We start from the raw sequence: 27789 nt of genomic DNA, 5'->3' as shown, positions 1-27789 counted from the left end.
GCTTCCTTTTATTGTTTTTATTGCCAATATGACGAGATTTGTCAGGTAATCAGCTTATCTGCTAATGCTTTCTTCTTAAAGCCCATCTTGCTGTCAATTCTGGCTGACAGCAACACAGATGTACCAATGTCCAGGGCTTTAGAAGTATACTTTACAACAGTAAACACTAGCCTGACACCAATTAAAGTGCTTATAAGATTATCATGGACTGCAGTGAGCAGTCCCCACTGAGATGAGATGAGAACTGGCTCCAAAAGGTTGGTGCTTAGCAATTTCCTTAGAAATGAAAAATTCAGTAGGTAAAATGACATGGCAATTCATATGAAAAAGAAGTTTCCTCTATCAGAAAACCTCCAGGAGTTTTGAATTCAGCTAGGGATATCAGAAAGAAATTTAAGTCTAATTTGAAATTCCCACCCACGTTCCTTCTCCTGTCCCTGCAAAGTGATTGCTGCTACTGGTCCACTCACTGGCAGATCTTCTTTCAGAAGTGAGACACAATTTGTCTGAAAAATACCTTTCTGTTCATGATGGAATCATTCATTTTGAAGGAAGGGTTTGCAGAGACAGTGAAAAGAGCCTGAATGTTCTTATTTCCCTCTGTTGTCAGTGGGGCTCGAATTTCATCCCAAAATTTTTCTTGGCACGATTGGCTGAACAATGTATTTCAGAACTGAGACATTGGCCAAGAGAAGTCCTTGGACACCTGCAAAGCCTTGCACATCTCTTTTCCACTTGTATTGATGGCACCACATCTCTCCCTGGTACTGCTCATAAAGAGAACAAATGTGTGGCGATAGCAAATTAAACAAATGAGCCATTAAAAATGAAGGGTGCACTGCCCCTTCTCTCCGACACGTATTTTGGTGCCCACAACCTCTTCTAGAGAAATTACAAGGATAAAAGGCTCTCAGAGATGTGCTGTAAGTGTGGTCCAGGCACTGAGAGATGCCTGTGGTTCCTTCTGAGAGGAAACCGTATGTCATTCATCAGCAGGGAAGCCAACAAACCACTAATGGATCTCCATGTTGTCTCTTGACAGGTATTGACAGAAAGCGGTTTTGGTGCCATCACAACAGAAATCCGGGAGGCTCCGGAGTTTTATTACGCTGAAGATTACCATCAGCAGTACCTCAGCAAGAACCCCAACGGATACTGTGGCCTCGGGGGAACGGGGATTTCCTGCCCCATCGGGATCAGGAAATAGCTTGTGCTCATGGCACCCCCAGTGCTTTGTTCTAGGGGGTTGTTCTGAAAAGGCCGACAGCAATGAGAGGTGTTCCGGTACCCACAGCATCAGCACATCAAGATTTGGGATGGCTTGCTGTAATCTGAGCAGCTTCCTGTTCATTGACATTAAAAGCCAAGGAGATTTGGAAATTTTGCTTGCTGGCCAATGCAGCTTCTTGCTCTGTGCAGTTCCCTGGTTTCCTCATGAGCTTGAAATTTAGAGAGGAAAGAAACTTCTTAAAGTTTGGCTTGAAACGCTGCTAAAGGGATGGATTGTGGGGTGGCTGCACCCATTAAGCACTTTGCATAGCTAATGTCTATAGGCATACTTATTTTCTTGGATTGATGAATTTGTTCATGCTTTAGCTTTGACTTCTGGAGACATAGCTGAGCTCATCTTAGCTATCACAACCCTGTAATTTGATGTCTTTGAGAATGATGAATTTAGAAGATCAGTAATTCTCTCACAATTCCACTTTTGCTGCAACGTGTAATATCACCTATAGTGCCTATTTTCTGAAGCAATTTTAGTAAGAAAAAGTAAAAATTGTGATGTGATACTTTTGACAGTTCCAAAAAATGTACAAACACAGAAAGAAATCAATTTGGTTTCCTGCACTACAATAAATTACAAAGACAGGAAAGAAAAATGCTATCTCCAGTGTGTTCCATGGCTCTAAATATATGTCTGGGTAGATCTGGAAAAGTTATCAAATATTAGAAAAGTCTGCAGCTTACTAATTAAACACCAGGGCTTTTTAAAATCAGTATTATTATGCATGACACTACAGAGGAGTATGCTAGGTGTACTGTAACGTAATTATTCCCATGATTAGCTATTTGTACTTCAGTAGCTTGTGATGTCACCGCCAAGATTTTCTGGTCAACTGGAGAGGTCCCAAAGGGTTGAAGACTTGCCACTGTGACTCCCATCTACAAGAAGGTTCCTAAAGAGGATCTGGGGAGCTGCAGGCCACTCAGCCTGACCTCGGAGCCAGGAAAAATTATGGAGAAGATAATTTTGAGTGAGATCACATGGCATGTGCGGGACAACTGGGTGATCAGGTCCAGCCAGCATGGATTGAAAGTGAAAGGCAGGTCCTGCCTGGCCATCTTGATCTCCTTCTATGATGGAGTGACCGCTGCTGATGTAATCTACCTAGACTGCAGCAAAGCCTTTGACACTCTCTCCCACAGTTCTCTTGGAGCTTCTTCATACAGCCTCTCGTAGAGACTCATGGCTTAGACAGGTACTCTCTTTTCTGGGTAAGGAACTGGCTGGAGGGCCAGGCCCATAGAGTGAAGTCAAATCCAGCTGGTGGCTGGTCCAAGTGGTGTTCCCCAGGGACTGGTATTTGGGTCTGTTCTGTTTGATATCTTTACTGATGATTTGGATGAGGGCATTGAGCACATCCTCAGTAAGTTTGCAGATGACACCAACTTGTGAGGAAGGATTGATCTGCCTGAAAATTAGGAAGGCCCTACAGAGAGATCTGAACAGGCTAGATAGGTGGGCAGAAGCCAATGGGATGAAGAACAACAAGACCAAGTGTTGGGTCTGGAACTTTGGCCACAACCCCAGGCAACACCACAGGCTTGGGGCAGAGAAGCTGGCTGGAGACTGCGTGGAGGAAATGGGCCTGGTGGGGTTTGTCAGTGCTTGGCTGAACATGAGCCAGCAGTGTGCCCAGGTGGCCAAGAAGGCCATTGGTGTCCTGGCTTATACCAGAAATAGTGCTGCCAGTAGGAGCAGGGAACTGATCATCCCTCTGTACTCAGCAGCACCCCTCACTGCAAGAAAGACATTGAGGCCATGGAATGTGTCCAAAGAAGGGCAACGAAGCTGTAAGGGGTCTGGAGCACAAGTGTTACGGGAAATGGCTGAGGATTGTCTGGAGAAGAGGAGGCTCAGAAGAGACGTTATAGCTCTCCACAGCTACCTGAAAGGTGGGGTTTGGACTCTTCTCCTGTGTAACTAGTGAGGGGAATGACCTCCTTGCATCAGGGGAGATTCAGGTTGGATATTACAAAAAAAATTTTATCTGAAATAGTGGTCAGGTGCTGGAATGGGCTGCCCTGGGAGGTGGTTGAGTCACCGTCCCTGGAGGTGTTCAAGAAACATTTAGGTGTTGTACTAAGGGACAGGATTTTGTGGGGAAATATTCGTAGGTGGACAGTTGGGCTGGATGATCTAAGAGGTCTTTTCCAACCTCAGTGATTCTATGATTCTAAGATCAGAGCTCATTATGGTAGGTGCTGTGCAAACATAAGATGTGGGACTACATCTGCATGTATAGAACGCAGAGCAGCCAGAAAGAGACAAAGCCTTTCATTTTGGGGGATCTCAAAAGACCAAAAGCTGGAGATGAAGGATGTAGGCAATGCAGGGGATATCCTATATGGGTACAGGATCTTTTGAGACATATATACGTGCTATGGGATGTCCTCTTAGGTTAAACAACTTCAGTGAGAAAGATGGGGATATGTTAATTCCACCTACACAGCTTGTTGCTTATGATATTTCTCAGACTGGTGAGAGATGTGGCCTTCAGCCTCTCGTTTCCTATTTTGGAAGCTACCCAAATCACTACTTTTGGAGGGCGTTGGTGTGTTCTCAGAGATGTGTAATGGAGCAACTTTGCTTTTCTTTGGAGAAAATTGGCAGGAGCTCATTCTGATGTGGCAATTCTGGGCAGAGGAACACGTAAAGATTGTTCTGAGGGCCAGACAGTGAGGATGCAGGGACACACATCCACACCATTTCACTGGATAGCTCAATGATAACTATTCTTTTTAAGAGGCTTATGCCTGGGGCAAGTTTGCAAGGAGCTGCTTCTGGCAGGATTGCCATGTTAGGCTCCTTCTGGAGAGACCCCAAAATGTGTCCGTATCACAGTTGGAATTTCCAGTTGCCATAGGAACTGGTCACCTATTTGTTGTTAGTGTTTACCTCTGAATCGTTTTGTTGCTCACTGTCAAGGAAACCAGCACTTGTGCCCAATTTCCTAGGCATGGGGTGACATAAAAGAAAAAAAAAAGGAAAATAAAGTCTGACTTTCTTCCTATGCATTTTTAACCCTGGTGCATTTCAGGCTTCAGCGGGATAACTCTTGGTTTGCTCCATTGTACAGGGCAAAACATGTCATATTTTGAATCATTCTGATGCTCATAAGATGTTACCTGGTTTCCTTTGTCCTTTCCCCTCCCTTGCCCCCCACTCACTGGTGCAGTTATTGTATCATTAAAGTGTTCGGAGAAAACACCATTCTGTCCTTAATACTGAGCTCAGGTCTGAATTTGACTTCTTTTAAGTCCTCTCTCCTTATTTAGTGAAGATTTTCTACAGAGGAATTTTGGCCTTGAACTCTTGCAGTTGCTGTTGGAGGTACAAACAGTAGGGAGGATAAAATTAGTTAAGGAGAAATGATGCAGTTTCATGGATTGGTTTTCTAAGCTGGGTGTTGTTTTGTAAGCCACTCTTGTACACAGTTTTCTGGAAGGATGGGAGTGGGTGCCTCAGCATCTTTGGCTCTGTAATTCCCTGGAGGCATTCAAGGCCAGGCTGGATGTGGCTCTGGGCAGCCTGGTCTGGTGGTTGGAGACCTTGCACATGGCAGGGGGGTTGAAACTCGATGATCATTGTGATCCTTTTCAGCCCAGGCCATTCTATGATTCTATGACTCTGTGAATTCACACTGTTTGAATCTGGCCCTACCACAAAGCTGCTGCTTACTTCTGATAATGTAGAGGTGGTCTGAACATAGGGGAAAATTCATTCAACTTTTGATAGGCTCCAGCACTTCTCAAAGATGAAAACCAAAGCAGGACCAACAAATAAAGTCTTTGGAGAGAAAAAGATGGTTTGAGAATGAAGGCTTACAGCACCCAGCCCAAGAAATCCATTGTTGTGATACTCCATGAAATTCAGTCCAGGAATGGAGTACTGACTAATCTCTATCATAACTAAAGCAACTGTGTGAGCTTTCCCTCATTGGCAGTTGGACTAGATATTGTAGGTCCTTTCCAACCTTGTGATTCTGTGATCGTCACAGAAGCGTAGCATCCAACTGTGATGTCAGCAGAACAAATGAATAGTGTGATATCACAGCCCAGTTGCCCCTGTCAGAGGGATGTGGCTGTGGAAGCATCACTGTCCTGAATATTGTGAAGAGCATTGGTCCAAGAGTGGGATGAAAATGCTTCTCTTTACTTTCTGGGTGTTAACTTCTCTAATCAGCAGCATCCATGCAGAAGGTCTTTCCAGAGCTTATGTGTTCTTCAGAAGTCACCAGCCGATCAAAATGGCTGCTACCCAGTCTGCATACTCACACAATGGTAAATGCAGCTCTCCTGTCTCATTCCTTGAACAAGTTGTAAGGATGATCAAGGATCAGTGCTTTCACCTACATCTTTCCCTTCTAATTTAGTAGCACAGGCAGTGCTGCAGGCATATGTGAGCAGTACGTCTTATTTTGTACCCAGAGTGTGGCCTTCGACCATCTTTTGAGTCCTTTCTGTGGACTGGCAAGAGGATCACAGGTGGGAGATATGCCAAGGCTGGAGAGTTCCCATGGCAAGTGAGCATCCAGAGCAATGGGAAACACATCTGTGGAGGCAGCATAATCAGTGCGTTGTGGATCCTGACTGCGGCCCATTGCTTTGCAGATGAAGTGTGAGTACTTCTGTGCCCAGAGGAGGGCTGTAAAGTTAGCAAAAGGGCTGGAGGGTAGAGGCTTAGGGGAGAGGATTAGGGCATATAAGTTGTCTGGCTTGGAGTAGAGAAGGCTGTGTGGACACCTCGCTGATCTCTTCAACTTCCTGAGGAGGGGAATTGGGTAGGGAGATGCTGGTCCATAATGTGCTTCAACTTTTTGTTAGTCCTGAAGAAATCAGACAGTTGAACTAGATGATTGTAGGTCGATTCCAACTCAAATATTGTATTGTACTGCATTGTATTGCCCTACCCTACCCTACCCTACCCTATCCTATCCTATCCTGTCCTGTCCTGTCCTGTCCTGTCCTATCCTTTCTTTCTACTCTATTCTGTTCTCTCTGCTCTACTTGGGATCAAAAAGAACTGCTCAGGCATGATGGAATGATAACACTGCTCTTCAGGATGTCCTTGGGATCAAGTGCAAAATATATGTGGTGGAGCCAGGAAAAGAACACTGAGAGTTTTTCTTTCTTTGGAGAAAGAAAAAAAGACCAGCTATTGATCACAGGTGGCATTACAACAGAAATTTGCAAAAATCCAGGAGATCTAGAAGGCGAGTATATTGAAGGATGGTGTGAGCATCCTTCTGCAAATGGTCATGAAGTTGTTCTGCTGCCCCCCCAAACTGTACATCAGCACATGTTGGGGTACCTTGTAAAAAGAGATATATTCCACTGCAATTTATCATAAGTCCCAAATTACACTGGTATCATATAGCAAACACCTTTACCTTATGGGTAGTCTGACATTAATGCAGCAGTTTCTGGACACATTAACTCATGCAGTGTCCAATGGAGCAGACTCCAGCCCTCCAAAATAAGGCAGGTTCAAGAGCCAGGACTGTTCAGTGACAAATGACCTGTGGCACCACAGCCTGGAGCAACTGACAAGGGACACTGTGATCACGGAGCAGCCAGCCCTGGGCCCAGCTATCCTGAACATCTAGATCTCCCCATCTGTTCATTAGCTAGGCTACTTAGAACTTGCTTGCATTTACTTTCTACCTCTTCTTCCACTTCACCTGAAAATTAGCTTTGCCTGGAAATGAGGTGTGATTTCTGTGATATTTATAGCTAACCCACCCCTGCTATTTGCAGAGAACTATGGTACCCTGCTCAGGGAAAGGAGGCATCAACCTCTATAACACAACACCTTTCCATTTGCTTATGCATATACTATTTTTATGCATATTTTTATGCTCATACATATACTTTTTTTTTTTTTTGTATGTTTATAAGGCCACCAGATATTAAGATTGTAATGGGAGCAGTTGACCTTGACCTCCCACTGGAAGTACGTGAGCCAAGCAAGTTGATCCTCCATGAAGACTTTGACCGAATAACCTTGAAGCACGATATTGCTCTGATCATGCTCAACTATCCCATTGAATTCAGCAATGAGAAAATCCCCATCTGCTTTCCCTACATGGATGACATCAGTTCATGGCAACACTGCTGGGTTGCTGGATGGGGAATGACAGGTGCAGGTGAGATGGTGCAGGGAGATGTATTTGCTAATGGAGGTTTTCATCCACTTGAAGCAGATGTTCTCCCTCTGGGAGGGGTTACCCACAATGAGCATGTATGCTCCAGCTGAAAGCTTAGAACCCACCATTGCTTTGCAAGAACTCAACCTTCTTCCTTGACTTTCTGAGCACTCAAAGTAAGGCAATTTCCAACCACGCTGGGAAATTTATGTTGGGTCTAAAGTGGTGTTGAATAAGAGAAATGAAGATTCAAGGTTGCCTTTGGCAAGATGCCTTTATTAAACACGTTATTCAATGGTTCTGACCACCCCTTCTTGTACTATATTTGGAAAAGTAGATTGCCATTACTAATTGTTCCATTCAAGCCCTAATAAAGTAGCTCCAGCACTGATTGTGACCCAAAATGCCTATCCTGAGCAAATACCACCAAATAGCTAATGAGCTATTTCATTATTGGAAAGAAGTAATCAGGACAGAGTGGGTAGAGTGGTGCCTTGGGGCTTTAACAGTCCTTCCCTGATGCAGGAAGCTCATGTCCCATTTTATCCTTGCTATTCTGCTCTGTGGAGTTACTGTCTCTTCTCTGAACCTCTGCATTTTCTTTCTTATGCTTCATTCACTTCGTATAACTGTAGATCAGAACACAAAGCTGTGTTTTAATTGTGAGGGTCTTCGATTTCACTAAGGTAACATGCTCTTAAGAAACAGAAAAGCAGGGGCAATTCTGTGGAATTGTTCTGGCAGGATTCCACCTGCAGTGAAGTTCTCTTTGCCAGGTGCATGGTGTGACTTATTTTGCTATGTGTCAGGCTGAGTTTGCCTCTGCCATCCAAACTGCACCCAGTGGGAAGTTAGTGCACCCAACCCTGGCACCCAGCCCTTCTGCCTGGGAGACGTTTCAGAGGAAAAACTGGAAAAGCTGAGACTGGCAAGTGGGACATGCATTGGTGTGGCATGGGTCATACAAAAAATATAACCTATTGTTCTAGCATGGATGGAAGCATGGTTGCTTTCTTGACTTTTGTAGGTAGACATCACTGAAATGTCACCTTGACTGTCACCAGCCTGACTCCCTTTTGATTGCTGTCAATTAGACTTCAACTAGATATATAGCCACCTCCCTGGAGATTCCTGTATTAAATCATTTTAATTTCTGTCTGCTTCTATGAAAGGGTTCCATGTTAGCTGGAAGAAGAGCATGAATAATTTCTGTCTTCTAAGAAGTTACCTTTGAGTCCTATCTTCCTTAAGGTTGTGTAAAGTTTGATGAGCCTTCTCTTCTCACTTGCTTAACATCTGCAGTGTCATCATCCCACGTGCTGCAGAAAGCGAGGATGAAGCTTATCAGCCGGGAGGAGTGCTTGGACCAGATACCAAAGCTACCAAAGGATATGTTATGCATTGAGCTGGAGCAAGGATCCTGCCAGGTAAACCATCCCCCAGGATGGCCATGCTGCCAGTGGGGGCACAGGGACATCCATGCTTCCTGTGGTTTCATAGGTTTCTTTGCATTAGGCCAGGGCAAGAAGCTGAAAGGCCAAGGACCTGCCTATCTGATGTACAGCAAGTGCACATAGACCCAAACACTGTGGTACTCCTGGAGGTCAGTGGTGGTTGTATGCAGGTGGGAGCTCAACAAAGTGTGGTCTGCTTTCTCCTTGGTACAGGCAGCACTGTTCTGTTATCAGGTTAAATACAGAAAGAAGACAGGCAGGTCTATCCAGGAGGGCCAAAGCAAAAAGAGTGGGCGATAAAATGAGTCCAGGAGTGTTTAGTTTTTCTCTTGTGAGGTATTGGCACAGGCTGCCCAGCAAGGTGTGGAGTCAAAGTGTTCAAGTGTGGATGTCACACCAAGACACATGGTCTAGAGTGGTCATAGGTATGGGTTGATGGTTGGATTAGGTGATCTTGTTGGTCTTTCCAACCTTAATGATTCTATGAATGTTAGAAATCTTTCAAAGGCTGGTCTTTGTGCTGACAGGAATGTCCTTAGATAGCATGGCAGGTTTGTCTGTGAGTTCCAAAGCTAACTAGTTTACATATTACAGTAGGTTAGTGATATGGGATGGTGGAGTTTTGAAGCTAAATTATGGAGCTCGAGTAGTATTTGATATAAGGGACTACTAAGGGGAGAGAGCTGAAACAAACGTTGGCTGGATCAGATGACCTCCAGAGATCCTTTTCAACCTCATCCTTTCTGTGATTCTGTGGAATGTCTAGAAATGGGGAAACCTCACACAGAATAATGTGCTGTCAGAACATGCTTCACACACAGAATGGCTGTAATGATGTCAAAATCTGAGAGCCAAAAAAAACCCCCTTGCTTTCACACTGTCTGACCTCCAGCCCCTTCTCTGAGTGCTCTCCCTGTAGCTTCTACCATGATAGGAACAGGGCTAAGACCTTTCTCCTCTACTGAGCAAGGGTTTTCTTAGATATGTGCCTGTGTTTGGAAAGGGACAGACAGTCAGACACTTGAACTTGTACAACTTCATCCTGTAGGAATCCTTTACTAAGGGAAATAACACCCAGGACTCAAAGAGATTCTTGACTTTAAGGTACAGGCAGCAGGAACAGGGGTGTGGATTGCTCATAGCTGGGTAGAGAAGGAGAAGCTTTGCTTTGCAAAATCTATATTTTTGATTTTTTTTTTTTACTTTGGAAAATAATTTTTGTTGATTAGCCAGAGAATGTTTGCCTGTGAAGCCATTCATCTAGTGACTTTCACCTCCATTAAATTCAATCAAAAACATAAGAAGAAAACTGCCACAGGATAACATTAACGTGATTAAAGAATGCACTTTCCAGCCCATCCTTAAGTTCTGCATTTGAATTATGCTGGTGAAACTGCAAGAGCACTTGTACCCAGCAAAACTAATCTGCTGCATTCAGAAAACTGACAAGGGTGCTATTTTGATCTACAGTAATGTTAGAGTAGTCTGAGAAATGAACTAGAAATGTGAGCTTTCCAAGCAGTCAAAGAACAGAGTGATTGGATGTATAATAATGCTCATAACCCAGCAAGTGCCCACTTTAGCAGAAGTTTGGCCAGATAGAAATGACTTGCAACCTGAAATAATGAAAACAAGACTAGAATATATGCTAAGCTAGAAGTAGGGCTGTTCAGGGGTGAAACAGTGACATGACTTCTCATCAGGGTTTTCTAATTTTCTGGAGGGGAAGTATTTGGTGGTAGATGGTTTCCATTGATAGGGTTTGGGTGGGGAAGGTTGGAACCAGATGGCAGAGGAGTTGGAACTAAATGATCTTTCCAACCCAAACTATGCTATGGTTCTTTGACTATGATTTTATGGCTCTGTGACTATGATTCTGTGATTTTGGCCTTGCTAGGCTGGTGCAGAAGTCTAGTGTTTTGCTCACAGTAGACTGCTGAATAAGGAAGTGGTAGAGTAGGTCCCAACATGATGATGCTCTGCAGGAAGTCGTACTGCTCCAAGTCCAATTTATCGAGCTATTCTTTTCCATAGACTGGGTTTTGTTTCAAATGAAGAAGAGTCCAAATCTCAAAATGCCTAAGTTCTTTACAAAGTGAGAGGGACTTCTCTGGACAGCTCTGTGGGAAGCCTTACTTTATCACACCAACATACATCTGTATTTTGGGGAACCCAGATGGGATTAGTAGCATTGCTTGTGGTTTGGGGTTTGAGGTTGTTGGATGGGATTGGATAAACACTGGGAGATGGGGTGATAGAAGAAGAACACCTTTTATATTTTAGTCTCCTGTCCATGCTTCTAAGTGTAGATCCTGCCCATGTACCTGGAAAAAGGCATAGAAGGGAGAAGGGTGCCTTTGTTCACACCCAGAGTTAGACTAAGATGGGAAAGTTGCATTTAGACCACAGGCTGTAAGTCTGCATGATCTGACCTGGATCCAGAGGATTACCATGCTTGACCTTTACTCTGTATACCACTTGTGTGATGGATTTTGTATGATTTTGTATGAGCAACCAGAGCCACACAGATATCTTCACCAAAGTGTCATGTGAAAGTTTTGTTCTACTGATAAAACTTGGTATACTCCTTGATATGTGGCACAGGTCATGAATCGAAAGGCTCAGACTGTTTCATTAGCTGCCATCATAGTATTACTAGAGCATAACTAATTTGTGGATCACTGACTGTATTCCAATAGTAATCCAAGGAGATAAAATAGAAGAGCTCCTGAGTATTTGTACTTAAAAAAAATCTATTCACTTAAAAAAGAAAAATCTACAGTATACCAATTTCCAAGCGGTTCTTCAGACAAATATATAGATTGACCATGAATTAACACTAACAGGATCTATAATTGACTTATAGTTCTATTTAGTCATAATCATTAGCGTTAACGGATGTTCATGGAGTACAAGTGCTAAAGAACAGATACTAGAGGTGGCCCATGTGTTATTTTTTTGTATGCTATGTTTCTTCCATGACCTCATGAACCTTAATTGATGTCTAATTCCTTGCTTCCTCAAGCACCTTTTGTTAGGCCCTGATGCAATAGTAACTTGAGTGATAATTAGAGTTTAAAGGACTTGCAAAGCAAATGCCTCTTCAATGTCTTGCCTACCCAGACAAAATTCATTAAATGACCCAATTATGTTTCAGAGAGCTTCTGCAAGGGAGGTTCTGTGGAGGTTGCTCAGAGATGTGGTGATTAGGATGGCACTTGTCTTGCTGGATGTCACATTTAATGTACATTTCAGACCCAGGACAGACTTGCAGGAGAGTGAACCACTGTGGGACCAGAAGCAGGCTGTAGAATTATTCCAATTCATCTTCGCTGTTCCCTCCTCCCATGCTGTGTTGGGCAGGTGCCAGAGCCCTGGCACAGGGAGCAGAGAGCTCTGGGGTCTCCTCCTTGGGGATCTGCCAAAACAGCTGGCTGTGGTGCTGGGCACCCTGCTCTGGGTGGTCCTGCTGGGGCAGTGGGGAGCAGAGGGATGCAGGGGTGCCCTGATACCAACCATTCTGGGATTCTCTGAATGGCTCTGTAGCTTTTGGGATGCTAAGGCCTCCTGCACCATGTAGCTATAGCCATAACAGTAGTTCTTTGGTGAGATTTATCTGATAACATGAAATGTCTCTTCTACAGCTATTTGCAACTAGCCAGTCATATTTCTATTAATGGGGATTTAAAAAAATGATTTTGAATGTGTGATTCATTTGAATTGTTTCAAACATCTGTTTTAAAATGAGCTAAATCCCTGTAGGAGCACTGATCATTCAAGTTCACAGGTGAAGACACGGCTCCAAGGTAGGACAGTTCCCTACAAGGAAGTCTCCAACATAGTCTTAGATATTCCAGGATCCATGGGGAAGTTTTTCACAGAGAGGACAGTAAGACCCTGGCACAGGGTGCCCCATGTTGTTACCCAGACCCTGGAGGTGCTCAAGGCCGGGTTGGATGGGGCCATGGGCAGCCTGACCTGCTGCCTGATTTACTGGTTGGCAACCCTGCCCAAAGCAGCGGGGTTGGAATTTGATGATCTTTGAGATCCCTTTCAAACCAAGTCATTGTGTGATTCATTCTGTGATTCTGTGATATCCTCACGGCATCCAGCTGTCCCCATTTTGAATCGTACCCCAGTGGTGAAAACATGATTGGGCAGGGAGCTTGACATTTGCTCTGGAATCCCCTTGGAGTTGTGATATTTGTCTGGAGCTGCCCTCCCACTGTGCCTAAGAGTGAGAGATAAACCCATGTAGTAGTGACCAGAACTCTTGCATCATTTTACAAGCCTTTTTATCCTTTTACTTGTGCTAACGAGGCTCAAGAACTGTGAAGGAAAACTTGTGAAACAGGATTTTTTAAAAAGGAGGTCTGCAAATGAAACTTGGCTTCATGCAGGTAAATGGTCACAGAAACGAGGCAAAGGCCACAAACCAAGAAAACTTGCTCAAATCCTGCAGCTGTTAAAAATATACACACAGAGGTGGATGGATGATGGTGTGATTGTGGTCTGTAGATGTGGAGAGTATCTGTGTGAGGTCTGAGGTCATAGGCTTTTTTTTCTATCAATAAAAGGTCTCCTGGGGTCTGGCTTTGGAAGCTAGCCATATTTCAACTCTAAGTTGTTACTGACAAGGCAGTACTGCTTTACAGTTGCACCTTAATATTGAAGAGAGTTACCCACTCACATGTTTCATGATAGATTCTCCACCACAGGACAATTGCTATCATGTCAAGGTGTAGGGTAGTTTTTCTTTTTTCCACAGAGTATGATGATTTTAAATAGGATGGTGTTATGAAAAAAAAAAAAAAGCAGAACAAAGCAGTTGAAAGACATTTTTGCTTTTACAATCTGTTACATTTGCTTCTAAAGGGTGCTTTGATGTGCAGCTTTTAAGAATTAGAATATTTTCTTGTGTCCCATGGCTTGGTAGAGCTTTCATCAACTGATCATTTTATCGTATGGGCAGGCAAGTGAACACATGCAAGCTGTAGTGACTTATTTCTTCCATCTGTGAAAGCTGTTCCTTCCTATGGCAAAAGGTGCTCATGGTGCCCCACACCTCTACTAGAGTTTTGGTCTTTTGTCCCTCAAACTGAAGCTGCTTGGTTTGCATGAATGGGATCCGGCATTATTTGGATGGAGATCTGGGGAGAGGAGGGGGGGGGGGTTGGTGGAGATAACATCTCTGGATCCAACTGAACAGAAAACCCAGTGAGCACTTGTCCTTGGAGTGAGGTGACAGGTGCAATGACTCAGAGCAGCCTCTTCTCATTCAATTATGCAATGTGAGTCAAGCAGCTTTCAGGGGAAGACATGACTCACAGATAGATTCCAATTCTTTGAAGGAGTTGACAAGCATGTGGCAGAGGGTGATCTAGCTGATATAACGAACCGAGATACCCAAAATTCTTTTAACGAGATTTCTCACCCATGGCTCATGCAGAAAGTGAGCTGTCATTAAGTGGAAGGTCTTTGGTTTGAAAGGGAAGCAGCATGGAGGAAAGGTTTGTTAGGAGAAAGGGCTCTGGAGGTGGGTCCCACTGGGATCTGTGCAAGGATTTGTGCTGTTCAGGGAGGACTGAGAAGGCAAAGCTGGATGATGCCACAACACTAATCAGAGTGGTCAAGATTAAAATGGACTGTGCAGAGGTGCAGGAGGAGCTCATTATTCTCAGTGTCTGGAGGTTAAAAAAGTAGATGCAGTTCATTGTTGATAAGGGCAAGGTAATGAATACAGGGAAAGCAACTCCAGCTGTACACATACAATAATGGGCTCTAAATTACCTATTACCATGTAGGAAGATCTCAGAGTGACTCTGGATAGTCCTTCAAAAGCATCAGCACGAGGTTCTATAGAGGTCAAAGAGGCAACAAGAGCATAATGAGTTATTAGGAAAGGAACAGGTAGTGAAACAAACACGTATTATACTAGGGCAGTAATCTTGGAGGCCTACATCATGTGCTGATTGCAGTTCCCATCCACTTCATCTGAGAAGGAAGGTAGTGTTAGAAAGGAGAGTAGAGTGGGAAGAGCAGAGACATGAAACAGCTTCTTGCAGGAAGGGAGACAGCAGAGCTCGACTCGGAGGCTTGTCAGATGTCACATGAGAGTATGACACAGATTTCTAAAGTCATGAACAGCACAGGCTGTTCTCTTGTCACTGTCGTTCAAACCATGTGAAGGATGGGGAATCCAGTGACTGTGTCAGGCGGCAGACTCAAAGCAAGGAGAGGGAAGTGCTTTTTCATCCAGCAGATAATTAAACTATGGAGCTCACTGACCAGGATGTTGTGGGTATTCATCCTAAGGGATAAATGAATTCAAAAAGCAATTAGATAACTTCCTGGACAAAGATCTCTCTAAAGGCTATTAACCACTGTGATGTAAATACAACTCTGTAAGCACTTGCCCTGCTTCTCATTCTCCTTCCCAAGCACTTGCTACAGACATCAGTCAGAGACAGGAGTCTGAGTCCCATGGGTCTTTGGTCAGATGCATTATGGCCACCTTTACTCACTGCCTCCATGGCTGCTAATGAACATCCCTGTGGAGAGTAAGGCCTTCTTCTTCCCCCATTTTCCAATGAGGAAATGGAGGGACGGAGCAGGTGGAGGCTCTCATCTGGGATCTCAGAGGGATCCCATGAGAGAAGTCCAGGTGCCCTGTGTTACCTGATTTATCTTTGACACCTGCATGATAAAAAATGGCCATAGCATCCTTTCTTCTGCATTCCCTTAAAGATTGTCTGTTCACAGAGAAGCAGCTGAAGAAATTCTCTCTTTGCTACAGCCTTTACTTCCTGCAGCCAGGGCAGCTCTAATGGCAAATCTTCTTATTCACATGCTGATTCTCTCCAATTTACGCAGAGCTTACAGTATGAAAATGAAACCAGCAATGAATCGCAAGGGTTGTGCATCAATCTAATGAGTATCAGATGGGTTGATCTCCCTCCCCCAGAGCTTCTCCCAGCTCAGACAATTTATGTGGCTGAATATGTTTGTTCTGATCAATTACCATTTTGCAGACACAAATACAAATACGAAGGGAAGATTAAGCTCTTGCTCCAAAGCCCACTAAAGTCAGCAGAAAGGCTCTTTATGTTCACAAGAAGACTTTGGCTGTGGTTGAAAGGATAAAACTTTTTATCAGCCTCAGTGAACAAAGTGCCTTGTTAGTCTGTGACAATTTTGACACAACCCAGAATTATTTACCAGCTGCTATATCTTTGTTCTCACCTCTCCTAATGGGAGGATTAACACATTGTTGTGGAAGGCATGTGTTCAGCAGCATCTGATTTGACAGTGTTGCCTTTCACTTAGTTCACCAGTTGATAAGAAACATGCAACAGAAGTGAAGATGCTATTTGCAGTTATTTTGCTGTCCAGAAACTTGCCTGTGGGCCTGAAGAGCAGGAGTAGTTATCTGGCCCGTTGCTGACCAGAACCATTTCACCACCGGGATTCAATACATTCTTCAGTCTTCAGGGTAATTAACCTGAACATTCATTAAATTAGTGCTACTGGAGACATCAAGGAGGTGAGATAATTGTAGCAGCACTCAACATTCCTTTGTGCCATTATCTCCTACACAAGGAGAGAAAATGCGAGGTCAAAATTTGTTGAGAGCTTAAGGTGGATAGAGGGCTATTCAGAAATGCCCAAGAGCTGGGCACTTTTTTCTCTGTCTTCAGCCCAGTAAAAATCAGGCTCCTGATTCAAATGGGGTACTGCTATAATTAAGTAGAAAGGATGATTTATCCCTCTTTTTGATGGACATGTAAGTTAAATAGCTGAAGTTGAGAGAAGTGGCACCTCCTCTTGCACACACGGCACAGACCATCTCAGTCCACATGGAAAGGTGTCTGAATTAGGATTTGGGTTCTAAAGTGTGTGGATTAGAGAAGTGGATTTGCACTGCCTAGTTCTTTCTCTGGGAAGCTTTTAAATCACTCTTCACAGCTGACAGCTCTCCCTTTCCTCACCAACTGGGTGGAGAACAAAGCAAATACAGCTAAGAAGGGAAACGGGAAATCATCTCATTTGAAAGGAAAACTGCATGATCAATAGCTTTGAATAGGGATTCCTGGCTCTGGCTCCTGGTTCTGCCATTGCCTTTTGCAAATCCCATCCCTTCTCTGCCTCTATAAAGTGTGATATTTTCCCCTAGGGATACTCACAAGGTGTCAGGAATTAAGTGGTGTCAAACTGTGTAAGTGCCCTGGGAGAAAGATCCATTGCAAGTGTGGATGCCCTCCAAAACTGGCAGTGTGAGATGGATCCATTCTGCAGATGGTGGAAGCACTGCTGTGCAGATGACAGAGCTCTGGCACAGGGAGCAGAGAGCTGTGGGGTCTCCTCCATGGGGATCTTCCAAAGCCCCTGGCTGTGGTGCTGGGCACCCCGATCTGGGTGACCTAGCTGGTGGCAGGGAGGGACCAGAGGGATCCAGAGGTGCATCCAGCCCCAACCATTTGGTGATTCTGTCATCCTGGGGCTCCGTGTGCAGGGGCTCTGCCAGTACTCACGTCTCTCATACTAAGAGATACCAACATGGTGCACCCCAACGTGTCACTGATGAGAGCTCTCCAGCCACGACTGTGTCACACTCACTCTTCTGTCTTCATTCATCTTCCTGTAGGAGGCTCAAAGTGCCTTCCTTTTGCTACCATATAAGTTTGGCCTGTTCCTACCCTGAGGGAATTAGCAGTAACATTCCCAGTAATTTAATTGCTCACACAGCTTAGAAGATGCTCATTCATTCAAACAGGATGGCGTCACCCAGAGCACTGATAATGCTTGGGTCCAGGGTCACTGTAGGGTCACTGTGAATCACATCAGTTCTTGGCCAAAACAGAGTTGAGAAACACCTTTAGATTCTGACTTTGCAAAGGGCCCAACACCGCCATTTGAGGTACAGAAACATAGCTGTAAGAACAGCACTTCAAAGCAAACAGTGTTGGATGCTGAAGAAACATGTGCTCTGCCTTTATCTTTGCTTTTTTCCTCTCCTGTTCACATGTTGAATTAAAAAAAAAAAAAAAAAAAAAAAAAAAAAAAAGGAAGATAAATGCATGATGAGCCTTGATCATCCATTTGATAAAATGAGCAGGAATTCTGCCACAAACTTTAGTTAGTGCTGATGAGTTGCATGGAATCATGGAGTCGTAGAATCAAGAAGGCTGGAATAGACTTCTAGGGTCACCTAATCCAATCATCAACCCATCACCATGATGCCCACTGAGGGACCACGTCCCTCAGTGCCACACCTACTGTAGGGAACCTGCTTTAGCAGGAGGTTGGACTTGATTTCTTGAGGTCTCTTTCAATTCCCACTGTTCTGTGATTCTGATTTCCATGGTTCTTGGCCACCTCCAGGGACAGTGACTCCACCACCCTTCTGGGCAGCTTGTGCCAATACTTGATCTCACTATTTCTGAGAATAATTTTTTCCAATATCCAACGCAATATTGCCCTATTGCACTGGGCAATACTGCCAATTCTCTATTAATTGATACAGATTAGCTTACTGTAGCTGCTGTGGCAAGGGAGTCCATACATGGGTGTTAGAGATAATTCTCAAACTAGGGAACAAATTTGGAAGGGCAACATTCCCCAGGAAAGTTGGCTGTCTTGGGAAACATGTTTGCATTGAGTTTCTTATTGGCCACACACAAAGTACTGGAGACAGGATAGAAAAAATATTTGAACCCACTGTAGAATGAAACTACTTTATGTAGAGCATGGCTGTACAGTACATAATTGTCAAGAGGAGTGCTGTGTGTGGCTGGGTACATTTTGTGCTGGTTTCTCTTCCCTAATAGGTTGCATTCAGAGGCCATATTCATAGGGTATTCCTCTTATAGGGTGGCTGCAAAGGGCATTTGAGATCTTGTAAATGCCACAAGGAATCTCAGATCTAAGCTGTGATATTTTGAGTCCCTGTTCCCCCAAGTCCTCATGAGTTTGGAATGGAGTTTGATTTTCCCAATCAGCGCCTAAGATGCAGATGTTCTGACAGACCTGAGGTTTGCTTCTGCTCTAATGCCTTTCTTATGCTGTAGGTGGACAGTGGGGGACCCCTGGTTTGCAGTTACTGGAACACCATGAAGTGGTTTCAGGTCGGCGTCATCAGCTGGGGAGACAATTGTGCAGCAAGGCCATATTATCAGTTCTACACTTCTGTCTATAACTACTATGAGTGGATCAAGACTGAGACAGCCATGACGGGGAAACCTTTCTTAATCGAAGGCATAGCTAAACATGTTGTGAGTACCACAGAGGTTCATTCTGAGGCCAAAGCTCAGCTGGTGTTTCTTGAGTCTGCTGTCCTTTTATTTGCTTCTCAAGTGGCAATTGGATTATTCTAGAGCAATTTTTTCAAAACATAATAAAAGTCAGAATGACTGTCTTCTTCTTTTGCTTCAGAACCATAAAGTAGTATCTCAGGTCAGCATGCTCCATCTCACTGAGGTGGATACAGACAGCCAAGTGAGATGCTGCGTTCAGACTAGAGAGTGATATAGGGCTGGAGACTTGAAAGGAGAGAGCAAGGATCCAGATTTTCCAAACTAAGAGGGTTACATCTGGCTCAATCGTTTGCTAACTCAGAAGAAATGTCAAGATGCAGCACCTCAAGGAGAGCTGAAACCTTAAGAAAGATCTTAGCTCACTCGGTTGCAAATTAGTTTAGCTACGAGATAACTCTGGGTTAATATATCCTACAGCTAACTATCTGTTCATAGAATCATAGAATACCTTGAGTTGGAAGGGACCCATAAAGCTCATTGAGTCTGCTCCACTCAGCACCACCCAAAAATCAAACCATGTGGCTGAGAGGGCTAATATGTCTTCTGTCTTCAAGTTGGACCAAACTAAGACTTCCCGATCAGGGTGGTGCGTTGAGCTGCTGGGAAGTGACTACGTGTCAAACTCATCTATATCTCCTTAAGCTAGAAAAAGGACAAGAAAGCCATTGGGCAGTGTTGGAAGCTGTAGCTTCATCTAACTGGTTGGTCCTATTGCTATGGGTCGCAAACGGTACCTTTGTGTTTGTGTTTCTAAAGACACTGGAGAAAGAATCTGGCTGGCTGGAAGGAACTGCTCCTGAGTGTCCAAAAAGTGCTGACTTCAGAAGTCCCTTGTTTTAGTAATAACTCAAAACACATCCCTTACAAATAATAATAATAATAATAATAATAATAATAATAATAATAGTAAAAATCAAAAGGAAATTGCCCTCTTTTTTTCTCTGCTAAAGGCCTGTTACATGCATTTCTGAGATATCTGCTTCCTAGTTTGAACTGGGACTGAGCTGGTTCTTCATGGAATGCTGCCCTACACTCCTCAGGAACCATACGTGTTGCAAAACTCTTTTCACAAGGAGATTGCTCTTCTTAAAAGTGGTGGGGAAGAAGGCAAGCAGCAAGGTCTCCTTCATGTCCCACCTTTGCAACAGCATAAAAGCACCTGTAATTTGCATGAGTGATAAAACTCAGTGACTGTGCAATGGGACAGAACCTCACAAATTGGTTTTAATTACCTTGATATTTTCTGGCTAGCTGATGGAGAAGGCTTGTAAATGAGAATTTATTCATCTACCTTAAGCTAATGCAAACCCATCTTGGCATAAAAGTCAGACTTCATTTTCTGTGTTATCTGAGCAGAAAATAATGCTTAATTATTATTAGTTCTGAGTAATGCCTATGAAAATTGTTGCACATTAATTTCACATGGCTGACTGGCTAATGGATGCATAAGGGTCTTGTAACCCTTTGCAAAAAGACTAATAAAAGCTAAAAACAAGGAGAATATATTACTGTAGCAGCTATTAGTAGTAGACGCTGTCTGCTGGCATTAATACCTATATTTATTTTCCTTTCTATTAATAATATATCAACAGATTCTAGAAGCTATGGCAGAGGCTGGACATTAGGAAACATCTTCTAATGCTGTAATCTATTTGACTACAGAACTGTTTCCCCCAAAGGAAACGAGAGATGTCCTACTGCTTGAATTGTGTTAATGTAGGGGTTGCATGAAGCACTCTTGTCTGCAGCACAAGGCATGAGAAAAGCCTGCTCATACAGGGATCTGCAGAAAGACTCAGTCTTTTCCCCAGCAGCATTTGCAAAGTGATAGCGGTCTGTGTAAATGAGGGCAAGGCTCCTGAGTGATTACAGCTGCTCACTTACTGGGTAGCCTTAGGGAAAGTCAGTATATGCCACGTGCCTCAGTTTCCCTGTCTGTGAATTGAGTTAATGACATCGATTCACTTGGCTTCACTTCAGAAAAGCACATTCTATGGGCAAAGACCAGCTACAGAGCTGCGAAGTCACAAACAGCAGAAGCTTTTCCTCCCTGTTTAAATCATCAGAGAATTCATTCAACTAAATTAATCTTGGCCCTTTACACACGCTGCTCAATAATTAGGGCGAGCAACAAAACGTTTGACTAATATTTCTATGCCATTAGTAGGCCGGATGAAAACTTGTAGAAATGCCTATTTCTCTGCAAGGTGTTTGTGTTTTGAGAGAGCACACCACTTTCATCATGATTTTGATGGGAGTGTGGTGAAGTCACACAAAATCAGAACGCAGTTTGTTGTTGTCATTAACGCTGCAGTGTGACCCAATCATTTTTAAGCCTCATAGTACTTCTGTGCTGTTTCATATACTGTAGAATTCTGCCATTATGGGTTTAGATAATCTCAGTGGAAACTTTCTAAGCACAACTATCTCAGCTTTTATATTTTGGGCTATCGTTTGGGATGTTAATTTCTTATCTTAATTTGTAGCTTGTTTCCTGTTACCCTCTTCCGCACATCTAGATGGGCTAACGGAGAACACAGATCTACAGGCAGAGCAAAAGAAATGTTCCTTGTGAAGAGAGACCTCCTCTCTGTGAAGGAGATAAGAACAAAGGCACCTCCCACAAACGTCAGTGGCAGCAATTTAAAAGCCAATATAACAACAACAACAACAAAAAATAGGCTTAGTTCTGTAGGACTGAAGGCCTCCATATATATTCATGTGTGTTAGGGGGTGTTGAGTGAAAAAGCATCCGTGGATATGGCAAAAGTCATTGGTCAGCTCTTCCATTTGTGACTTCTACTGATAATACAGTATAGTAGATCTGCAAACTTCAGAACACAGAGGAGCAGCATCAGTTCACACACTGACCATAACTTGCTAAGTAGCCTCTGGACAAGGCTTTTTTCAAACCAAAAGCTCAGTTTACCTGTCTGTAAACATGGGAATAATTTAAAAAGCCAGGAATGTCTCTTGAATGCACCATTTGTATATTGATTAATCTCTTTTATTAACTAAACTGAAGATATGGGACAGAAAATACCAGTGAGCAGAACTGATCTTCTTGATATGTTCAACAACTGCAGAAGAAAAAAATGGTGTTAGACTACAAACTTATTTTAAGTATATGTATTGAGGTCTGGAGGACAGCTTGGCTTTAGGATGAATACAGATGAAAGCTGACAGCCCTTGGCTTACTTAATTAAGCCACTGACATCCCCAAATACACTCCAAAAATATAACCTTGCCTTTCACTGCCATGTGTGAATGTTCAAGCATAATGGACCTACGTCCATCCTTTGAATGATGACTGTGCTTTCTCACCCTGATGAAACATATCTTCTGCCTGCCTGGCATTTTTACTCTTTGAGCAATTCATTGCCAGGTAAATCCCCCTGGTTTTGGCTTCCCATGACAGTGCAGTCACACTGCTGACCATTGGTGGCTTGGCTATGCTGTGTTTGAGCTGCCCATGCACCTCAAAGAGCACCACCTTGGCCAAATCTGGGGAGTTCACACTCCTTTGCTGTTCTGCCATTGGTGTGCACAACTCCCCACGTTTATCACAGAATCACAGAACCAACACTGGAAAGACCACAAAGATCACCTGGTCCAAGCACCAACCCATGCCTTACAAAATGAACCAGCCAGCAGCTGGTTTCACTGCGTTCTATACTATCATGCAAAAACCTCTGAGTATTTCTGACTATCTGTGTTGAAAGTATCTGCCTTCCATGTTCTTCTCTTAGAGGTGTTTTGTGTGGTAACGCTTTTTATATTCACAACCAGTTGCTTTCTGAGTGTCTCATCATGACTCATTGCTTCAAGGGCTTTTTAATATGCAATACACTTCGTTCCCACAGCCCAGACCACTAAATGATTTAGTGTGTGACTGCAGTGGAGAGCTCTGCTTTTGACTCTTCTGCTAGGAAAGGTGAGCTTCAAGGCACCACGGGAAAGCAAAAGCTCCTCTTCCTCAAGGCTTATGAATTCATGATACGTATTGACACTGAATCTGAAGACATTAGTCATGAAGTAACCAACTCCAGGCCTAACTCGCCTGCCTCCAAATTAGGGAATGAGGAAGAAAGGATGGTGTGATGGGTTATGCACTGAATGCAGGCACGTGGGTATGAATTCATCTCTGTAGCAACCCTGTGAGATCCTAGAGGATACCCAGAGGGTTGCATGTGAAGAGGTCAAAGTCTTGAAACTTGAGACAATCCATTGTGAGCCATCTGAAATTCCTTTGAAGAACTATCATTTGGAGAAGAGAGATTTGGTGTCGTGATAGAAGAGAATTTGGACTTGTGCTTTGAGTGCATTCTGCCTATAGATGGGGATGCATTTTCTAACCACCGTTGTGAAGTATTGCTTCAACCCAAGTTTCTGAGGCATTCAGGAAGAAGAAAACTGAGAGCTTTCACTGAAAAAGGGTCATCTAAAGCAAAAATTTGGGGAGCAGCCTTGTTCTGAATAGAATCATCAAAAGGTCCAAGCAAAAAATAAGAGCTGAACTGTTTTGACCATGAGCACGAGTTTACAAACAGCTCCTGAAACAGCATGATGGTCTGGTGGTCTGCACATTCCTTTATTTCAAGGCACCCTAATAATTTGCCTTGATTTACAACTTCCTGGCCAGAGTCTCAAGCTAAAAGTGACACTATGCAGAGCAGAGGTCTTTGTTAGGACAGGAGGGGACCCCAAGAGGGATGCAGCAACTTGAAGGCACTGGGGAAGTGGTGAGAAACCCCCCCAGCCATTGGAGTGTCACTGCCCCAGACACGCTCACAACAAGCTCCAAGGAGGTGGAGTGTGAAGCTGAAGGTGGCTGTGTAGGGGAGCATGAAGAATCACAAAGTGTTTATTTGAGGCAGGCACAGTTGCAACAAGAGAGTTATTTTGCACATGAGCAAGCATCTGTTGCTCTGTTTGCACGACTGGTAATGGCAGAATGAAGCTATTCGTGCAGAATGGAGCCTCCCAGCAAATGCATGTTATCACATCCCAGGTGCCTGGGGTGTGCGTTCAGGGTATGCTGCCACTTGCAAGTTTACCCGCTTCCAATGCCCGACGTTTGAACCTGCTTCCCTGAGGAACCTGGCAGAAGGGAGCATAATTCACTCCAGAATCCCCTGCATACAGATGTATGATCTTTCAGTGTCCTTTATTGGCTGTTCTTCTAAGTGCCACAAGGACCTTCATAGTGGGTCTGATATGGGATGGAGCTAGTTTTCTTCATTGCAGCTTGTCTGGTGTTCTGTCTTGGATTTGTGATCAAAACTGTGTTAGTAACACGCTGATGTTTTAACTGTTGCTAAACTCTGCTTGCTCAGCATCATGGCTTCCTCTGCTTCTCATGCTTCTCAGTGAGCAGGCGGGGGGTGCACAAGGAGCTGGGAGGGGACACAGCCATGACAGCAGACCCTAACAGACCAAAGAGATATTTCGTACCATATGATGTTCTACTCAGCATTAAAAGACAGAGGAAGAAAGAGAAAAGGGCCACATCCAGGATTATGACATTTGTCTTCATAACCATTTCACATGATGGAATCCTGCTTTCCTGAAAATGATTGAACATGCACCTGCTGACGAGAAGTGATGAATGAATTCCTTACTTTGCTTTGCTCACGTGCACCACTTTGCTTCACTTGTTCAGCTGTCTTTGTCTCAACCTTTGGGTCTTCCTTTTTCCTTTCTGGTTATTTCCCCCATCCAGCCTGGGGCTGTCTACCTGGGTTAGCCCCCAACACACTGCCAAGGTGCTGGTGCTTTGTAAATGGCCACCAAATTTGACATTACACCAGGTCTTTCACTTGCATTTGGTAAGGCATCCAAACCTCATGGACCATTAATGGAGCATCTAAATCTGCTCTTGCAGGCTCTTGCATAGGCTTCAGGAAAGTTATTGCATCTCATAGACTCATAGAATCATTTGAGTTGGAAGGGACCTTGGAAGGCCATCTGGTCCAATGGCTCTTCAATGAACAGAGACACTTACAGCTCCATCAGTGCTCAGAGCCCTATCCAGCCTCATCTTAAGTATCTCCAGGGATGGAGCACCCACCACCTCTCTGGACAACTTGCACCAGCACCTCACTACACTTATTATCTCCCCTGCAGTGAGCACACAAAGATTGTGGCATCCAGCTCACTGAATCCACATGTCAAGCCTCTGAGCTGATCCAAGCTGCCTCCTGGCAACAGTTGGTGTTTTTTAGTTTGGCCTAAAGCAGGACCAGAGCTGGCAGTGAGCTGTGTGGGTGAGTGCCTGTTCACACTCACTGATTTGCAGCACAGAGCTATGGGTTGTGCATCCTTCCCTCCTTCAAATCCAGCTTCATTTCTAGTGCTCATGCAATAACTTCTGCTTGCTGCCCATCTCTAGCATCCTCCTACCAGCCTTGCAAGTTCACCCCAGACATAAAGCCGTTATTCAAACCCTCAAATGGGCTCAAAAAATGCCATTTGGCGTTCAGTTTCTCCCACTGTGTTTAGAGGCACATTGAGTCACTGCTGAAAAGGGTTCTGACTGAACTGCTGCCTGCAGTTACAGCAAGGGGCTGCACCACAGAACTTCTCAATGCTACCTACACTCCCACTCAGCTGCCAGGATTTCAGAGCAATCACTGCACGATTACAGGCTAACTATACAATGAGGAAAGGGAATGGTACCATCCCACTGTGATCTTGCAGAGAACCACTGAACTGTTCCTTAATAAAGGTAAATTGTTTTCTGCTTTGCTGCATAATCAACATCCGATGATTTCGACGGGAGAAATCCCAATTAGAAATGGGCTGAAAAGGGATGTCCCACCTTGGGAGCGTGTCAGAAAGGCTGGGATTTTTTTCCTGTTGTGTTTTGTGCTTGAAGTAAGGTCTTACACGGGAAAAAGCACCTTGAGCTAGCCCAGCACAAAGCTGCAGAACAACATTCAAGCCTTCCTCCATCTGTTTTGACCTATAGCCTGGTGGGAAGAACTTCTCACCAGAAGAGCTTGTGGAGTCCCCCTCCTTGGAAATAATCCACTTCAGCAATGATAAAGAGCATCAGTGCATGAGCTGTTCGGTGGTGGGAGTATCTGAGGGAGCTGCTCTGTCTCATATAAATAACTATTCCTGAGGCTAAGGGGGGAAGAGATTGACACATTTCTAATATGGAAAGAAATTTGGAAATTCCCCACATAGCTGCAGAAGCGAAGGAGGAGCAAAGGCTTATTCAGCCTGAAAACAAAATAAAATAAAATAAACCAACAAGATGTGGTTGTAAGAACCACAGATTTGCACTGCAGCCTCTTTGCTGCTTTGGGATTCCACGATCAAGAAGAGTTTTATTGGGCCTGGGTGTAGAGGGAGACTTGGATTATAATAAATATGAAACCTTGTTGGACATCTCAACTTACCTCACGTACACCGGGGTGAATGCAGAATGGCTCTGCCAGCACTGGTTATGGTAGATCACATAACACCAGAGTGAAACTGCAAGGACTGCTAAGCCATACATCATGAGGATGTGAGGATGCATATCTGAAGGTTTAAAATACTGAATCCAGAAGTTCTCCACTTTGCCTGGCTTTCACAACTGTAGTTGAAAGGTGTTTTCTTCTCCTGGCTCTGGCAATTTTGGGAAAATGCATGTTGCCTAAATCTAGCAAAGCAGACAGGCCATGGAGCACTCCAAACACACACTGGCCCATAGGCAACATCTGGCTGATATTTCTTACCTCAAGACCCTGATGACCCTGTGATGTCATTTTCATTATCTATAAAATGTGTGCCAGGCATCCTCTTGTATTTGGGTTTATGAACATAAACTCTCCTGATGGTTTCCTGGGGCTCACAGAGCACGTGGGGGATCATAGAGGGCTTAATCTTCCTTCTTTCTAGAGGACAGCAATGGCTATTCCCTTTCTTAGGGGAAAAGGGATGGCAGAAGGGATGGCAGAAATTTGTATCCCAACTGGACTACTCCTAACTGGTTTGGAATGCATTTGCCATGAGGTAGGGCAGAATTAATGATTATTTTTTATTCTGGCTGATGGGGCAGAACCTCCTGTAGGACTGACCAGGGAATCACACAGCAGCCCTGTCATGGTCTCTCAGGCAGTCAGAGACTGAATTCTCTTGGGCATTTTAAACCCAAAGGTATACTGTACAATCTTTATTAACATACACATTATGGCACATGGAGGTTTCTAGTTAATAGAGGACAACCATGGCTGAACAGGAATGTCATGGCAGCCCTCGTAATTTGCTACCTGCTCTTGAAGCAACTGAGTTTTTATGCAGCTATTATGGGCATGGAGCAATTGAAAAATCTGGTGCTAAAGCTTTTATACTTTTAGACCAGTAGAATACTTGGATGGAATAACTAGAAGTTGCTATTAATTTTTTAAGTGTTATTTCATCCCATAAGAAAATATTCATTTCAGAAGCAGATTTGGGAAAGAAAAAACTTCCAAATGAGCTCAACTTCTACATGGGGAACAATTTCCCAGTGGACACAACTCTCATCACTTGAGAGTCTTAAAATTTCAGCAAATAAAGTGTTAAAGACTCCCCTTCAAGAAAGAAAGTGGGCAGGCTGAT

At 43.8% G+C, this 27789-nt stretch overlaps 2 protein-coding genes across 6 annotated transcripts in view; both read left to right on the top strand.

Annotated features, from left to right (window-relative positions):
- Positions 1–1880, top strand: part of MSRA (methionine sulfoxide reductase A) — a 264531-nt gene extending 262651 nt beyond the window's left edge. For all 5 annotated transcript variants that reach the window (XM_042883492.1, XM_042883497.1, XM_042883494.1 and 2 more), the window contains one exon: positions 1043–1880. In XM_042883492.1, coding sequence (XP_042739426.1) covers positions 1043–1207 — 165 coding nt within the window. In that variant the 3' untranslated portion in view covers positions 1208–1880. The remainder of the gene's footprint in view (positions 1–1042) is intronic.
- A 3651-nt stretch (positions 1881–5531) lies between these two features.
- PRSS55 (serine protease 55) lies at positions 5532–19257 on the top strand. Its single transcript, XM_042883482.1, has 5 exons — positions 5532–5565; positions 5713–5902; positions 7183–7430; positions 8733–8857; positions 18952–19257. Exons 1-5 carry the CDS (start codon positions 5532–5534, stop codon positions 19255–19257), a joined length of 903 nt encoding a protein of 300 aa, XP_042739416.1.
- The last annotated feature ends 8532 nt before the right edge of the window (positions 19258–27789 follow it).

Source organism: Lagopus leucura, unplaced genomic scaffold, assembly GCF_019238085.1.
Source record: "Lagopus leucura isolate 7727_CA_CO unplaced genomic scaffold, USGS_WTPT01 Super-Scaffold_100038, whole genome shotgun sequence".
Taxonomy (NCBI): Eukaryota; Metazoa; Chordata; class Aves; order Galliformes; family Phasianidae; genus Lagopus; species Lagopus leucura.
The sequence above is the reverse complement of the archived record's forward strand: the minus strand, read 5'-3'. Positions and strand labels throughout refer to the sequence as shown.

What these genes read in the sequence shown, in the direction of transcription:
- PRSS55 (XM_042883482.1), top strand. Translation starts at nt 5,532, where the DNA reads ATGGCTGCTACCCAGTCTGCATACTCACACAATG. An exon ending in CATTGCTTTGCAGATGAAGT is followed by an intron (nt 5,903 to 7,182) that starts GTGAGTACTTCT and finishes TATGTTTATAAG; the next exon opens with GCCACCAGATATTAAGATTG. An exon ending in ATGGGGAATGACAGGTGCAG is followed by an intron (nt 7,431 to 8,732) that starts GTGAGATGGTGC and finishes TAACATCTGCAG; the next exon opens with TGTCATCATCCCACGTGCTG.